The sequence below is a fragment of the Melospiza georgiana genome, chromosome 1 (assembly GCF_028018845.1).
Source record: "Melospiza georgiana isolate bMelGeo1 chromosome 1, bMelGeo1.pri, whole genome shotgun sequence".
Taxonomy (NCBI): Eukaryota; Metazoa; Chordata; class Aves; order Passeriformes; family Passerellidae; genus Melospiza; species Melospiza georgiana.
Genome location: NC_080430.1, coordinates 72,988,866 through 73,006,299, shown reverse-complemented (window position 1 = coordinate 73,006,299; position 17,434 = coordinate 72,988,866). Strand labels below are relative to the sequence as shown.

General features: G+C 46.8%; 1 protein-coding gene across 2 annotated transcripts in view; it reads left to right on the top strand.

Moving 5' to 3' along the window:
* The window catches only part of ZCCHC2 (zinc finger CCHC-type containing 2), a 44,204-nt gene extending 41,483 nt beyond the window's left edge, over window positions 1–2,721 (top strand). For both annotated transcript variants that reach the window (XM_058024597.1, XM_058024589.1), the window contains exon 14: window positions 720–2,721. In XM_058024597.1, the coding sequence (XP_057880580.1) occupies window positions 720–787 (68 nt within the window). In that variant the 3' untranslated portion in view covers window positions 788–2,721. The remainder of the gene's footprint in view (window positions 1–719) is intronic.
* The last annotated feature ends 14,713 nt before the right edge of the window (window positions 2,722–17,434 follow it).

Here is a 17,434-nt window from a genome sequence, read left to right as displayed (position 1 = left end):
AAATTGTCATTGTTTTTTCACTGGTTTGGTTTTGGCATTATGTCGAGACTTGCATGTTGTTTCAATTTTCCCATTCCCATTCAATGGGGTGCTTTTTGAGGGAATTCATTGGCAAAAAGAAATCAGTTGTTGTTTATGATATGACCTTGGATTCCTTAAACTTCTGAGAATTGAAAGAAAAACCAGTAGACTGGCCATTTGATATTTAGCATTTTTTAGGGCTTACCTTTGCACAATCAGCCATCCTTCTGTGCCCCATCACGCAATACGTTTAACTTTTCGGACAAGTTGCAGCAAAAAGGCAGAAACTGGTTGGAGCTAAATATAAAAGGAATAGCTCCCATTTCTCTCTCCGTCCAGAAGAATGGGGAAAATGCAGGGTTTGCATCAAGCACAATCTATTTTTGATTCTTGCCCTTGTTCCCATTCTGACTTTAGTAGTTTGATTGGACCGGAACAGGAAAGATGAACCTTGAGGGGACCATCTTTTCATTTTTCCAGTAGAGCTCAAGTACTATATCTACACTCTATCTTTTTTTAAAACTTACAGTTCTAGCAAGAGGATGAAAGAAAATAGGATTAAGTCTGAGGACCTACTTTAAAAGGACTGGAGGATGATAGTGCCTTTTGAAGAGCATGTCCATTTTGATACCTTGTAGTGGTTTTGTAATCCATTTTAATTGTGAGCAGTGACTTAGTAGTTCTCTTTCCTGTTTTAGGCACTTACAGACTGAGATACGCACCTCCCCCTCCCCCTTCCAATGATACCTTGGATTCTGCAGACTGAAACAAGTAAACATTGCCTACTTAAAGTGAAGCTTGGGAAATTGGGGGAAGGTGTGTGTGGGAGGGGGAGGTTGGTCTTGTGTTTTGGGACATTCCCGGTTTTATATTCTTTTGGAATTTTTCATGGCTTTTGCACCTCTGTTCCGTACAAAAGAAGAAGGCTGAGTCCCTGGTCTCCTCCTGGTTCTACAAGAGGCTTGCGTAATGCATGTAATTCACACACACAGCCAAACAATCAGACAGAGCATTCGAACCATGCTTTTGCACTGAAGACTTGAGACATGTGCAATGTTTACTGCAGTTTTAAAAAAATTCCTCTGACCTCTGACATCACTGGTGGAGCAGTCACATGGTGAAAGAAGAAACTTGGTCATGTTCCCCACCACAATCTTCTTCCCTCCCTCCCTGTTCCCCTTATGCTGCTGTTTTCTTTACTTTCCTTGGTTGTCCACATGGATTCATTGGACTTACATGAGTGTTTAGCAGTTCATACAGACCCTGCCCGTACTCTAAATTTAATGCTCATGAATTGAGAGGAGATGTTCAAACATCCTATTAGCAGAGTCCAAAGGAAAACATGACAGTGTATGTGTACTATACCTGATAATAATACAGATCCGCAGCTCTCGAGGGGCCCAAACAAATGAAAATACATAGAGCAGGAAGGGGCTGAAACTGTGTGGACTGGAACAGATTTAGAACAATGAACGAGCTTAAATTGACAGATTTTTCTTCCCTTGTAGCTTTTTAGCCTGTATGTTCAGCAACAAAGGTGAAAAAATGGTATGAATGTTGTACTCAGTGTGTTTGCATTTGTAATGAAAGTTGACAGCATTTTTTCCTTTTTTAAAGCTATTCTACATCGTGTCAACACAGAATGAACATTACTTGATTGAATATTTTTTTCCTAAACTATTACAGTGTTGCATTGTACTTAGAATGTAAATGTTTTATTTCAAACTGAACAAAAGCTATGGTTTTCTACAAAATAGTCAGGTATTAGTATTAGAACCTGTCTACCAAATAGGAAAGTCACTATTTTATAACAATTTACCACTATGCGTAATTACGGTATAATGTGAAAGACTGAAATGAGTGTTAAGATGGTATTAAACATGTCAGTATCATGAGTAAGTAAGTTTAATGCTGCTGTATTTTTTATTTTATTTTTAAAAGCCAATATATGTACTAAATTGCTTCCAGGTAATATTTGATTTCCTAAAGTGCACTGAGGTTATCTGGAAGACGAGTGTGTTTTTTGACTGCTGCATTCAACACCGATGAACAACTACCACTGTATATCCATAAGGTTTGGCATTCCTCACAGTTCATGGCAGAAATGTTTTTTTCTTAAAATCAGACCCAGTGTCCGGTAGAGGGATGAAATAAAAATCAATCTTTGGTTCAGCTGTCTAATAAATTGCTAAACAAACAAAAAACTTGAAGAAAAAAAAAAGCTTGATTACTACATTTCTTCATAGATAGCATTTATATTTATAGCACCAGTGTACATTTTGAAACTTTTTTCTTGGAGGGGGGGGGGGAAGGGGAGGGAGGTAGATGAAAGCTTTAATTTAAAAAAAAAAAAAAAGTTTAAGTAGTAAATGAAAATTATTTTGATTAAAATTTTTATTTGATCTGGGTATTTTTGGACCACTTGAAATGACTGAACTGCGTTTGAGTTGAAGTGAGGGTGTTAAACCACCAATGGACTTGTATTGTGAATTACCTGCCAGTTGTACTTTATGGAACTTATTTTATGATTTAAAATACTGTACTGTAAATAGGAGGTATGTTACCTTCTCTTTATTTGTATGTTTACCATATACTTTGATATTTGAAATGTACTGGAAAGGTCACTTATATTTCTAGAAGAGATTGGATTTTATGCAACCTTTTTCCTTGAATTAACAGCAATAAAAAAAAAGAAAAAAAGTACCTGTGTGAGTGTATTGTCCTTTATCACTGAGAACGATGAATCACTGCTGCTGGGTGTAGGGATGGGATGATGGAGGTTTTGGCAAGCTACCACTTTGGGTGGAATTTGTCACTTTTGAGACAAAGCCAAGAGTATTTGACTTAACTGACGTCAGTCTTGTGTCTGAAGTCAAGATATTATATCTTGATTTAAACTTTTTTAAGATATAGGAAATCTCCTGGTTAGAAACAGGTTGCCCTTGTGTGACAGGCCTAGGACTTGGACCTCATCCCTTTCAGATCAGATAAGCCTATCCTAACCTGATGGCTCCTGGATTTGGGCTAAAATCCAGGTTAAATGTGCTTTTTTGTTGTTGTTTTACTGCATGCAAATAATGTGTGTCCTAGTCCTGTAGTGAAAAATAAAGTGAGACCTTTAGTGAAAAGTGAGATCTGTAGTGAAAAGAAAGTGAGATCTTCTTTTTCTAAAATAAATGGAAGGGTGCCAGGAGTTGCCAGGAGTAGGAAAGAAGCTTGGAAAAATTTGCCTGATCAGGGCAATGGAAGGGTCTGCTAGGAATGCAGTGTCTGGATGTGCTCAGGTTGTGCTTAGGAAGAGTACTGAGGACTCTGATCTCACTCTGCTGTAAGGAGAACTTCTAATTCCTACTGCTTGGCTGCAGTTTATCCATGGAGCCAAGTCCCACAGACCACCTTGGATTTTTATCCTCGATTTTTTTATCCCCTTGGATTTTTTATTCCAGAACAACCTACTTCTGGAGATACCAGTGCAGGTGATGAGGAGGCTGAAAGTTGCCCATAACCCCAACCTTCCTGGCAATTCCTATAATCACGGTGGGGTATTGACCCCAGGAGTCACACAGACACCATCACACAGTTTCCATTACTGCAAGTGGCCCATGTTCCTTCCCTGGACTCGAGGAAGCGCAAATACCTGTCCAAGGAGTTTGTAAAAGGTGATACTACTCTGAAAATGCCATCTCCTGCTTTCAGTGCCATCTTGAGTTGCTGGTACACTCCTTTGTCTCCATACTGCAAGCAGCCCTGCCTTTGACAGATCATGGCTGGACTCAACTCAGAAGTGTGAAAATACATTCCGTGTGGCAGAGCAAACAGCAGAAACACCTCACACTTGTGGTGCTTGATTTGCTGGAGAGGTGACAGCACTCGTGCCTGACTGTCCTCTCTTCTCTGGCAGCACCACTGCTGTCTGTGCAATCAGGTTTCACTCCAGCTGCAGCTGCAGAGATTCTCCCTCCCGCAGAAGCTGCTGAATGCCCGAAAGATAAATGAGAAAACCCACTAGTTGGTTGGCCTGAGCAGCTATCCAGGCTGTCCAGGAGTCACTCCTGAGTACTGTGCTGCTCCTGGTTTGCAGTGCTGCTCTGGATTGGAACCATTTGGTCCCTAAAGCTGGAAGAAAAAATGAATAATGAGGCAGGCCTGGGGAGGATGGGAAGGAGGGAGCACAAGGGAGTGTGATGATGCCCCTTGCTGTGGCTGAACATATGGCCTCATTTTCCCAGCTGAGTGACCTTTGGATGGTGGGGATGGCCTAGTGTCTGGGTCTTGGCTTAGCTGGTACTGCTGGAGAGGTGAAGGAACAGAGCATCTCTGTGTTCTGCCAAGGCAGAGGGGGAAGTAAAAGGGTGGGGAAGGGTACATTGAGAACTGCAGAACTTGGCCAGTGCCAAGCTACTTCAGTTTTAGAGAGATGGAAGTACTCTTGTAGTTTGTTTCAGCTTTGCTCATGGTGTGAGCCTCTGGAGGTGTGCTGGACTGGGCCTTCTGAGGCTGCTCTCCTGAAATAAGTTTGCCTAAATTCTGCACACAGGAAAAACAGAGTTTCCTGCTCAGGGCTGGTGACTGCAGCTGCTGGAATCGGGCACAATAGATATAATGGCCACATGGACTGCCCTTGTGCTTGGGGGAAAGAAGAGGGGTCCTAAAGGCACAGTCGTGTGTTTGTACTACAGCTCAAGTGCTGTCTCAGTTTTGTGGAACCAACCTATAGCCCTGTGCTCCTCGCATGAGGGAGGAAGGAAAAGCACATCTTAGAGCTGGAGCACTTTGCCTCTCTGCCCATGGCTGCATTCCTCGACCACTGATCCGAGTAGACAAGCAGGGTTCTCATTTTGGACCAGCTTTTGAGCTGACAGCAGCAGACAGAGCCAAATTAAACTGTGCATGTGGTAGATTAGACATCAGAGTGTATGAACATCTGTATTTGGTCCAGCTGAAAGGCCACCTACGCCTGCAGCCTCTCCCCAGCACTGATCAGTAGCAGATATTTCAGAATAAAGTACTTCTAATACAAAGAAGAGAAGTGATGATTATTGCAAACGTTGCCTAGCAAAATAACATGTGTCAGATTCATCCTCACAATAGGTGGCAGCATAACTCCACCAGTGGAATATATGGGAACTTTTGAGGTACCACTTAAGATCACCGAAATCACAGAATTTTCCACATTGGAAGGGCCTCACAAGGATCAAGTCCAGCTCTTAAAGTAATCAAACCCATAACCTTGGTATTATTGGCACCATATTTTAGCAACTGAGGTAATCTCAGATGCTTCAGTTTAACTTGGTTTCAGCATCCTCATGCCATCTAAGTAAGCTTTGACTTGTGATCCTGTAATGCTCGTTTCTGCTGAGTTTTCTCATGTTTATGTATTTTCTCACACGATGAGCATACTATTATTACCTCTCGAAAAAATAAGAATGGTAACTGTGTGGCCAGAAGGTTGAGGGAGGTGATTCTCCCCCTCTACTCTATGGTGAGATCCCAGCTGGAGTACTGTCCAGCTCTGGGACAGCTCCCTAACTTAAAAAGGATGTGGACCTTGAGTCCAGAGAAGGTTCATGAAAAATGATTAGAGGGCTGGAGCGCCTCTCCTGTGAGGAAAAGCTGGAAAGCTGAGAGTGTTCAGCCTGGAGAAAAGAAGGCTCTGGAGAGACCTTATTGTGGCCTCTGATACTTCAAGGATGCCTAACCAGGAAGGTGGTTTTAAACTAAAAGGAGGATGGTTTAGAATAGGAAGAAATTCTTTACTCTCTGGGTGGTAAAACACTGGCATGGGATGCCCAGAGAGGAGGTAGGTGCCCCATCCCAGGAAACATTCAGAGTCAGGTTGGGTAGGGCTCTGAGCAGTCTGATCTAGTGGAAGGTGTCCCTACTCATCACAGAGAAGTTGGAATAGATGACCTTGAAAGGTCCCTGCCAACCCAAACCAGAGCTAGAATAGCCCAGGTGTCATAAGGAATATTGAAGACCCAGAGAATTGCAGCTGGATGTGGAAGCTGTGTCTTAAGAACTATTGAGGATTAAAATTATTCTAGAATCTTGTATTCATACAATGAAAATTGCTTTCTGAGCACTCTGAAGGTTTGGGGGTATTTTTTGGGTTTTTTTGGTTTTTTTTCTGGGAGTAATTCCTGAGGCAGTCTGGTTATCTTTGAGGGTAATGTCTTACCTCTCTCTACTTAGCCTGAAGGTCCACAGATCAGACATTATCTGGAATATCTCATGCTCAGGAACAGTTTGCCCTTGAGACAGAACATAATAAAACTATTATTTTTAATATTGATATGTGTTCCCTGACTGGTGTACAGGGTCACTGTTACATGAATGAGTCAATAGCACAAGGTACAAAGGCAGAGGCTGAAAAAAGTGCTGAACTTGGAAAGCTGTATCTTAACCACTTGTGCATTTATCTTAGAACTTTCCTCTGATATAAAATGTCCATTTTTACTGACTTTTAAAGTATGCTTTTATCCTGAGGCAGAGGATGTTGAAGATGGATACAAAGATAAGAATTAACTCCTACCAATGCTCATTGGTGTGCCTATGGAAAGATGGAGATTGTTGCATTAAAAACTTACTTGCCACTTAGCTTTGGTGTTAAAATACTGCTTAGGAACTCCTTTAAAAAATATGGGATACATAATAAAATATAATTTATATAATCAAACATTACATTGAAATAGTCTTTTACATCATTTGTAGTTTGATGCCATTTCAACATCTTCAGATTTTTTTCTTGTTTTTACCAAAAATAAGATTTGAAACTGATGGCATGTCTAGGCTGAGTAAATATAATGTCATAAAAATAATTGTGTTGCTATCAGAATGCTCCTTTCCTTTCTTTAAAATGTTTTTTACAGGATATGCACATGCCTCAGCAAAAGAGCAGACAGCTTAGCAATCTCAAGATTTCTGGATGAAAGCATCATGGGACTTATTTTAATTGCTCCTTTAAGACCAGATTGGCTCTGAGGTACATCTTGCCAAGGCCTCCTGGGTATTTCAAACCAGGCATGTAAATCCTGGCCTCTGTCAGTGTACAAAATAAAGATCACAGATGAAAAGAGCAGTAACATGAGGAGAGGAGAACAGGGGAAAGCAACAGCAGCACCAAAAAAATAGGAACAGGCATTGGGGAGAGACAATTTCCACACATCACTTGATTTCTTACCACAGCTCAGATCAATTTCATAGCACAGAACTTCAAAGAGCAACTGCATCAATTTGGTACAAAACCAGCTGAATTCTGCATGTCACCACAGTGCAGATGGCCAGATGAGACACATGACAGAGGAGATGAGCCCTTCCAGCAGTCTGCACAGGGCTGAGCTATGTGGGCATGGGACAGACTAGAACAATACATTCAAAACCTTATGATGTGTTCATAATTGCTTTGGCTACACAGAGCTAGCTAAGACACTCAGAAGAGTGTTGTCTCCCTTTGATTTTTTTTTTCCATTTCTCATTTATGTTTGCTGGGGTTTTTTTCCATCTCACTTTTGCCCTGGTTAGCCTTTCTAAGTCTCTTACCCATTTGTGCTAAAGGCATGCACATGATGAAGGTGGCAGAGACTGTAATGTTAGGGTTCATGGCTTAAACATTGTTATGAAGGACGTGGAGGGCTACTTGAAATTATTTAATCTGTGATAGGGAATCTCCCAAATGATAGTACAACTTGCTAATTCAAAATAAAAATAACCAGTGCAAGAGGGTAGCTATCAGAGTCTGAGCCTGTGCCAGTGCCTGCTGTTGCAAATGCAGCTAAATGGGAGCTGGGACTTTGCACTGCACACTGAAAATACATTTTTCTTCCTTGCTGAGGAAGGATATCTCATTTCTAGCATGTTCTTAGTTGGAAGAGGCAAAGAACAGGATGTTAATTCAGAGTTAAACAGGAAAGCAAATGTGCTTGGATACTCTACAGCTAAAGCTTGATTCCCAAAGGCTGTCATGCCTCCAGCACCACTGGGGAGAGCAGCTGCCCTGAGGTGACAAAGCTGCCACTTTGTCCAAGCCAGAGATGTCTAGCCAAGCTGCTGGAGACTAACAGCAGCATTTTCCTAAGTTTAGTTCTTGACTATGGAATATGATAATGCTTTTATTGCCATCTATTGCCAGCAGGCTCCTAATGCTGGTGCCTGTGTGGGACAGCTGGTGGGAGGTGCTGTGCTTCACTGCCCAGGGCAGACTGGCAGGAGCAGGGCACTCATGCCCTGACCAGCACTCTGCCCTTGGGCTCAGCATGCAGGGACTGCTGCCCAAAACCTGGCAGGGAGCTTGAAGGAAGAGAATGCTGATGTGCCGTTTCTGAAGCTTTTTCAGGCACCTGTGTGAGCCCTGTTTTCATTTGCACCAACAGCCCCATCAGCAAAGACAAGAGGAGCAGGAGGTGTTGAGGCCCCGTCAGCAGGGACCGCCCTGCGGCTTGCAGGATACATCTCAACCTGCATTTAGCTGGTGACCTGCCCTCACTTTCGGGCTCTTTCCAGAGCACCTGGGACGCCCTCGGGCAGGAGGATGCCACCTCCTGGCCAGTGGCAGTGACATGCACAGCACTTGAGAGCAGGTTTTGACTTGCACAGGGGTGGGGGTCAGCATCCTGCGGGCAGAGGGGTGGGAGCTGTGATCAGGAGCCACCGGGGGACCACGACTGCTTGCTGGTGCTCCGTGCTACAGAAGCTTCATTTACAAACTTCATTTGTTTCTGGTTTTGGATCCATGTTAAAAGTACCTAGCCAGTGGTCTTCTTGCAAACAAGTAGAGCCTGGGCTGGGATGCAGTAGGGTGAAGCCAGCCTAACATTTCCAATGGTGTGTATAGGCAGAGCGTGGGCTCCTAGAAAGTTTAACCATTTATTTGGGCCCTTACTTTCTTAATTGCCAAACAATGCCTTCTTGATTAATGCCCTAAAGTTTCATCTTTCAGTGCACATCTTTAACCAGTTTTAGACAACTTCCATATTCAAAAGACTTTAGTGCTTCAGGCTTTCTCACTCAGAGGGAAGGCGATGGGAGCCCTCTCCCCTCCCCACTGGGTGTTGTCACTCACCCTGTATTTTTCAGCCTATTTTTGTTTGGAAATGTATCTAGTTTCCTTCGGAGCACTTTAAAGCTCCTTACTTCAATGACAGACATGTGTAACACATTCCATATGCTCTCTTCCCTTTGGTCCACGAGCTCTTCCCGTCTGTCTCTGATGGAGGGACATGCCAGGCTCCTCCTGTTGCCACTTAAAAGCTGGGAAGCTCCCTTGGTTCTTTAATAAAATTAAACAAAATTAATTTTGCTTTAAACGCTCGCGCCGCACACAGCCTCGCTTTGCTCTGCTGAGGTGTTTGCATATTGTGCCGTACTGCTCCATTCATGCCAGGATATTATTTTTACAGCTGGCCGTGCCTTTGATAGGGGGAAACGTGAGAGTTGAAAGGCGGCGGAGGGAGGGAGGGAGGGAGAGAAGGAGGGATGGGTGGCGGGGAGCCACGGCCGCTGCCTGCGCTGTCCCCGAGCGGGAGCTGCGCTGCACCGGCCGCTGTGCAAGCCGAGCTCCAGCGGGGCGGCTGCTCCACAAAGCAGAGAGGAGAACGAGCCAGAGCTGATACAAAATGCACGGCTGGGCCCTGGGGGCACCGATGGGCCTTAATGGGCCCGCCCAGCCTCCCCCGGGCCCAGCAGCCCCGGTTCAGCTCAGCCAGGGGCGTCGGTGCCGCCCGTGTGCCTCGGCCCGGCTCGGTGCTGGCCAGGCCTGCCCAGGTGGCTCCCAGGGCCATGGTTTGGGTGCTTCCCTCTCCTGCTGCTCCTGCCCAGACCCTGGGGAGGTCCTTGGGCCTGCCCCGTTGCTGCTCTTGGGGCTGGGGCAGTTCATGCACCTGTGTCCATCTGGGGGCTGTGGGAAGGCTGGGGGCCCTCTCCCTCACGGGGCAGCCTCGCTGTCCTGCAGCCCCCTGGCAAGCATCTCCTCATCTCGGTGAGGTCCCTTCTGCAAGGTGCTGTGTTAAAATCCCTCCCAGGTAAGTCATGGTTTCCTTCTTGCGGTCTTGGCTGTGGACTGAAAAAGAGAGGGTGGCAGATAAAGATGGAGGTCACCCAGATTGCAGAGGGCAGAACACAGATGGGGAGAGGGAAGGAAAGCTTCAAAGACTCAGACTAAAATGTAGCTAATAGAGTCACTCAGTACTGTTTATTTAAGGCTGGTTCAGGTTCAAATCCAGTCCCAGGTACTCTGGAACTGATTTTGGTCACACAACAAATGGAGAGCCAAAGGAACCTGGCGCTGGTTGGGGCCCTCCAGTGAAGCCCACAGAGCTCTGCAGGCACACTCCCACATGAGTGTTTGTGCAGCAGTGAGGAGGCCATCGAACTGTGCGGTGATGGATTTCATTGCTCACCTGAGACCTATTAAAATAAGGTATTACATCGTGTGCCTGAGGCAGCAGGGACAGGTGAAAGAGGGCAGATTTGGCATCAGACTGCAGTTGCCTTATCAAAGAAAGCAAAATAGAGTTCTCTAATTTACAGATACTGTAGTCTCAGCTAAAAACTCACTTGCCTGTGCTTGTTAGCACTCAGTGTCTAAAATGTCACTTTTCCCTCCTTGAGAAAAGGAGCAGCAATAATCCTGTGGTGCTGCCTCACAAATGTGAATGCAAATGCACTGAGTGGTGGTTTGTTTATTTCCAGAGACTTCTAATCCTACAGGCTCCTTGTTGCCAGTCTAGGGCTTTGCCTGCCCTTTGTTTTATCTGTGGAGAGCAGAGTGGTTCTGGCTGGGCTCTCACCAGTGGGGTGTGCAATAGCACATGTGAAGAACAACCTGGGCTCAGCTGGGCACACTTATCCAAATGAAAAAGGTCATTTTCCCCTTCATCTCAGCTTCCATTGTGCTGCCTCTGTTGGGTCTCATTTAAGTTTTGGCCACAAGCCATACTGTGCTACCACTTCCCATGTTCTTGCTTCACTTCTCTCACAGTGAGGCAATGGGATCAGCCACAAAATCCCTGCTTCCAGGCCTGCTGCTGGGTGAGTTGGACAATACTTTCTCTTCCCTGCTTATGCCATTTTCCTGTGTTTTCCCTTAATTTCATCTCCTTGTGAGTCTCGTATGCTGCTGTTTGTCTGCCTCGGCGTGTCCACAATGACCTTGCTCCATCCTTCTGTTTTGGGTTTCGCTGGCTGTAAGTTATTTCACTTTTAATTAGTTTATGTATTTTTGTTCTGTATTGTTTATTGTAGCATCATGTTCTGTTTGGATAATGTCATGTTTTGGCTCAAAGGGCTTTAAAAGCTCAGAAACTGTAGCTGGAGACAAACTCTCTCTCCAGACTGAGTTTCTCCTGAGCATCCAGCAGGTTGCCCTTGTCCTCAGAGCCGTGGGGAGCATCAGCTGCAGTGGGGAGCCAGGGCCTGCCTGTGCCCAGGACATGGGGCACTGGGCAGGAGCGTTGCTGTGGTTTCTGTCCCTTGCGGGATTGAAGTGGAAACTCGAGCACAGGCAAGGCTGTCACTGCAGTGGTTCCTGGAGCTGAGTGGGTGGCAGGAGAGTGGCTGAGCTCTAGACGGGAGTGGCACATGGTAGAAGTGCACGTGCATGTTCTGGATCTTTCTGCTGCCCAAAGGCCAAAGCAGGGCTAGACTTGGCTGCCCAGGAGAAGCACAAGGCTTGGACATGAGTACTGGTGGAAATCTCACCCAGCACAGCAGGTGAACCTCAGTGGCTCAGCAGTGCCCTTGTCTTGCTTCCTCTGCCTGGAAACTGCCTTCTTGTCCTCCCTGAGGTGCCTGGGGCGTCTGTTTGGGCCACAGGGCTCTGAAGCCACCACCAGCATTAGGGATTGATGATGTCCTTCCCTGCCAGGCTTTTCTCTTTGTTCCATTCTAAACAAAATTACAACATGTGGTTTGAAGGTAGACTGAGAGTGCTTCTCCTTCCCTCTAAAATTTTACATCTTCATGCTGAAGTGACAGCTGAAAAGGGAACAGCAGCAAAAAGCTTCCAGATTAATGTACACAGACAAATCACAAGCCAAGCAACTTTCACTCCTTCCCTGTCTCCGCCTTCAAGGCTTTTGTTTGTGTTTCTTAATGTTTCCTGTTCCCTTCCAACTCAGAATATTCTGTGATTCTGCATCTCCAGCAGCTCCCAGAGAATGCTGGTGAGGTGGGAATATTTCTTCATCTCCTGCCCCAGCCTAGCCAGGGCTGCCAGGTCTTAGAGGTCCCACAGACTGTGCTCCAGCTGGTGGCCTGTCATTCCCACTGCTGATACAAATGTCCTCTTTAAGCAGGCAAAGCAAGAACTGTGGGACATGCCCCTTTGGTGTTTGTCATTGCAATTCTTTGAAGAGTTGCTGTCTCCTCCTGTCCTACTTAATGCTGTTTTTTGGTGTAGACAGGGGGCTGGATTAAATTAGTCCAGCATCATTTGAGGAACCTGGGTACATCCCAGCAGGCCTTCAGCTGCCTCTCCAGGCATGTGGATGTCTCCTGTATGCCTTGGAGCTTTATTTTCTCTCTCTGCATTGCTGCCACAAGTAGCTGTGGGTGGCTCTGGTGGCAGTGAGAGACCATGGGGCTGAAGGAGGCCCTTTACCAATGGGCAAAATGATCAGCTCTCCACTGATTGCCAATTTTATCTATTTTTATCAAATTTTCCCTCAGTTGTACTACCTATAAATGGCATTGCATCCAAATGGAGGCACACCTGCTGGAGTCTGATAGCCAAGCTTGACATCACTGCTTCTGATGGGGCTCCTGTCTGCCTCTGGTGCTGTGCACTCCCCTCCTCTTTCTAGTGCTTTTTCCTTTGCTCTAAACATGTTGCTGGAGAAAGGGTGAATGCAGCCATGCACGTCATTCCCTGTCCTGATCAGAGGGAAAGCTGTCCTATTCTCCCAGTATCCAGCTCTTTGTGGCATGTTTGGGGCATGGGGGCTTTTTTCTTTCTTTGTCTGACTTTACAGACCATGACTCAAGGAGGCAGCTACACTATGTAGACAGGTCTCAAGATTCAGGTTATCTGAGCACTGAAGAGTTCTCTGTAGAATTACTTCCATGGCTCCATGGGACACAGAGATGCTTTTGTCCCCCATGGCACTGATGGTAAACAGCAGTGTGAAGCTGAAAGCATGAATCCTCTCCTCTCCAACAGGCATTTGCTCTGGGAGAAATGTGTCCAGCTGGTGTCAGGAGCCCAGGGTTACATCCCTGCTCCTGAATCCTGCTGGCAGTGGGATGGGGCTCACAACAGAGCTTGGCTGCACACAGCTGATCCCTCTGCCCCAAGGTGGGCAGGAGAGACTCGTGGGGGATGGCACGGTGGGCCACAGCGATCATGAGATGGTTGACTTTGTTTCTCAGTGTAATGAGGAAAAAGGAGAGCAGAGTTGCCACTCTGGACTTGAGGAGAGCTAACTTTAAACTACCTGGGAGCCATTTAGCAGGGAACTGGGAATCTGCTTCTGAGGGCCTCGGAGCTCACAAGTGCAGGTCAATTGTTAAGAATCACTTTTCAGACGCACAGGATCAGGGAATTCCACTGTACATCACCCCTGCAGAGAGTGGAGGGTCTAAGTGGGGATGGAGGGCCACCTGTGCTGAACCTTGCAGGTATTTTGCCACTGTGAGCTGTTCTTGCTCACTTGGTGAGGTTTCTGCTCAGAAATCTGTGTAACAGATCAGCTGCCCTTGTCCCTTAAGCTTAGTCTCCTCTTGCCCTCTCTGAAACCTGGATAAATAAAAGCTCCTTTAAGGGTCAAAATAAAAAATGAGAAAGCAGCTGTTTTGTAGGCAAAACTGATGGCTCTCTCTTACCAAAAATTGGTGGTGGCTTCTGCAAAGGCTTCCAAAGTCTTTTCCTAAGAGGTGCTGGGTTGTGCCTATAGGACTTAGGGACAGCTTTGCCTTGTGCCTTGTCCGAGGTGCAGCCTTGGCTGTGCAGGCTCAGCTGGCCAGAAACAGAGAGCAGAGTTAGCCCTGACTTCCTGGATGGGAAATGAGTACAACAGCAATTGGCTTTATTCCCTACTGCCTCCAGCCTGCCTTGCAGAGGGGTTTTAATGCTCCTGCCCATGGCAATTGCTCCTGCAAACCCTGGATTGGTGATTTTGTGAGTGGGAGCCTCAGCATTCATTTGCTGCCCACTCAGGGTCCCTTTGCCAGTGTAACTCCCCCACTGCCAGTGCTGCTTCCTTGGCTGTGTGTGGTCCTTTTGCCGAGTCCTGACATTTTTTATTTTTGGTTTACATCAGAATGGAGCTGCAGAATAATTGCTCTTTCACTCTGCTCTTAAATAGGCCACGCTGCTCGTCTGCATAAATGTTCTCTTCATGCATGCTGCCATTCTGCCTTGCAGGCTTCTTTGAAGGGAAAAAAAAACCCAAACCACTTTATTTTTTAAAAAGATGCCTTTTCTTCTTCATGAATTGCCCCTGCTCTGTATGATAGCCAGCAATTGGCCCTGAAGGATGAATAATAAGCTGTTTTGCCAAGGTGCAATTCAGCCATAAGGCATCCCATATATCCTAGGCTGCCCTCTGAGACCTTTCAAGCAGGGGATTGAAGCTGGGCAAGGCCACCTTGGCAGATCCACCCCACTCAAGCACTCGACCTTAAAGCCAAAGCCAGGTTTGAGCCACTGGTGTGCAAATCCCAGGAAGAGGGGCGGACGAGCCGCAGATGCAAGTCAGTCTTCTCCAGGATGAAAGCTTTTGCTGTCAAGCTGTTCAAAGGGAAACATCCTGAGGCTGGGAACTGCTGGTGAGCACTGGCTCCTGCTCCAGAGGCTGGCCACGTGCCTCAGATTGCCTCAGACTTGCAGGGATGGATGGATGGATGGATGGATGGATGGATGGATGGATGGATGGATGGATGGATGGATGGATGGATGGATGGATGGATGGATGGATGGAGATAGAGAGTCCCAGGGGAAGGGTACAGAGGAGCAAGCCAGGCTTTGCAAGGCTGGCCACAGAGCCCCTGCCCTGCTCGCCCTGCCCAGAGGCAAATGTTCCTGCCCCAAATGCGACAGGACTTGGCCAAGGAATGCACAAAGCTCTGGCTCTGCCATCGAGCACAGCACCGAGGGTTTGCCCTCCTTGCTGAAGAACTTGCCGGCAGAGCTCATGCAGCTGATCATGTCTGATAGCGTTTATGCGATCTGATTCCTTATCAGAACAAAAGCCAGCTCAGCCTTCAGTGCCGGTCAGCTCTCACTGAGATGTTTCCCAGCGCTCGGAGGCCGCCCTGAAGGGAAGGAGCAGAGGAAAAGCACCGCGCACCCTGCCGGGCTGGAGCCCGTGTCACTCTGGCAGAGCCAAGGTGGAGTTTGCTACGAAAGGAAAAGCAAAAAAAGGAGGTGTAAGTCAGACCATGGGGGAAATGAAGCACGTGGAAGAGAGGATGCATGTGGGAGCAGTGCCCGTGCCCGCAGGGGGAGCAAAGCGGGATGCGAGGAGCCGCTGGCTCCCCTGGCGTGGCTCCGCGGATCCGCAGGAAAAGAGGAGCGGCACCAGAGCGGAGCGGGCCGAGAGCGCTGCCGCAGGCTGTGCTCCGCTGTGCGGGCTCGGAGGTGAGGGCAAGCACAGGTTTTGCCTTTGAAAACGGCCAAGAGGAATGTAGGGGCTTAAAGACATCATGAGACTCCTGTGCGCGGCTGGCAACCTCTTCCATCGCCCACAGCTCGCTGTAGGTTTCTGTTTCAGACTGCCCTAGCTCTGCTAGAGTGGTAATTAGGCTGAATTTTGTCCTACTTCTCTCAATAAAAGGTTGTTCTGGAGTCTCCCTGCTCTGGCAATTTAGAAACCAGCCAAGAAGAAGGGAGCAGCCACGTGGGGTCAGCTGGAGGACCTTTCTGAGTGTCATTTGCCCAGCATTAGTTAGTAGTGTATTTTAGCTGGAAAAGTAAGACCTCTTAAATTTAGAAAACCTAGATTATAAACAAACCAAACAAATCTTCACCCTCTCTGGAGGAAAACACGAAGCATTTGGGAGGCCACATCTAAGTGTGTTGTGTCCAGCTGTAGGGTCCTTGGCACCAGAGCAGGTCCAACAGAAGGATGTGGCATACAAGGAGAGGACAAGAGGGCTGGGTTTGTCCAGCCTGAAGAAGAGAAGGCTGAAAGGAGACCTCAGTGCTACCTTGCAGGAAATACAGAGCCAGACTCACCTAGGAAGTGCACAGTGACAGGATGAGAGGCACCAAACAGAAGTTATGTACAAGGGAATCCCAATTAAGCGTTAGCAAAAAAATTTCACAGGGTTGGTGGTCAAGCTGTCTCCTGCAGGGATGTGCAAAACTCTCCCAACAAAGGCTTACCCTGACTTTAGAGCTGGCTGTACTTTGGGTGGGGATTGGGCCAGACAGTCCCTTCTAACCTTATTTATTGTGTGATTCTATGTATTGTTTATAGGTATACCTGATTCTTTTATTTCATTTGTATGTGTACCTGTAGCCCAGGCAACTGTAAGTGTAATCACACTTGTAATAAGACCTCATTTTCACTTCCTTGTGGTACCAGCAGATACCACCCATTTATGCTGAAATTGCCAGTGAAGCTCTTTGTGCAGCATCTTGTCTTTCAGTATGTTCATCTCTTTCCCTTTGCTGTTCCAGTTTCCATGCTGCATTTCAAAGAATGAGATTTCTGGCAAAGCCATGACCAAGAGCCAGGGGATGGCTTGGGAGCCAGGCAGCACCTCCAGCAGATGTGGCTGACAGGGTTGATCCTCCAGCTGTGAGGATGATGAAGGCTCACACTTGAGCTCAGCTCCTGGGTCTCCCTTCTGTGGTGTCCTTTTTCCCAGACAGTGACACAGCGCCATGTGGGTGTCTCTGAGCACAGCTGGGGTTGGTGGCAGCCCTGCTCTCACATCTGCAGAACAGGGCCCCAGCCCCAGGGCGTTGGTGCCCAGAGGGTGCCTGTGCCTCCTGCAGCGGCTCTGTGCCCACACCCTGGGGACAGAGTCTGACCTCTTGGTGTGGAGGTCAATCAGGCAATTACGAACCAAGGTGTGGCAGCAGGTCCAAAAGGATGTTGGTCCTTCCCCTCTGCCACCCACAGAAGGCCAACTGCTCTGGATTCATGTCTCTCTCAGGCAATAGCACCATGCTTGGTTGAAATGGCTGTGACCTCCACACCACCTTCTGTGATGCTTTAACTATATCAGGTGAAAAACACATCTCAAATGAAGCTGCTGGGGCTCTGGGCCATGAGCAAGCCCTTCAGCATTACTGTCCATATTGCCCTTTTTGCAGCCTGTCCTTTAATGCAGAAAGTGGTACATAAAATGGACAGTCATACTCGGAGGATCAACACTCACTTGTGAACCCTATGTGAACCCAGGAAAAAAATCAATAAGGGGTTTAAAAAGACCAGCAAAATAGCATTTAATCTCCTCTGTGTCAGCAGAT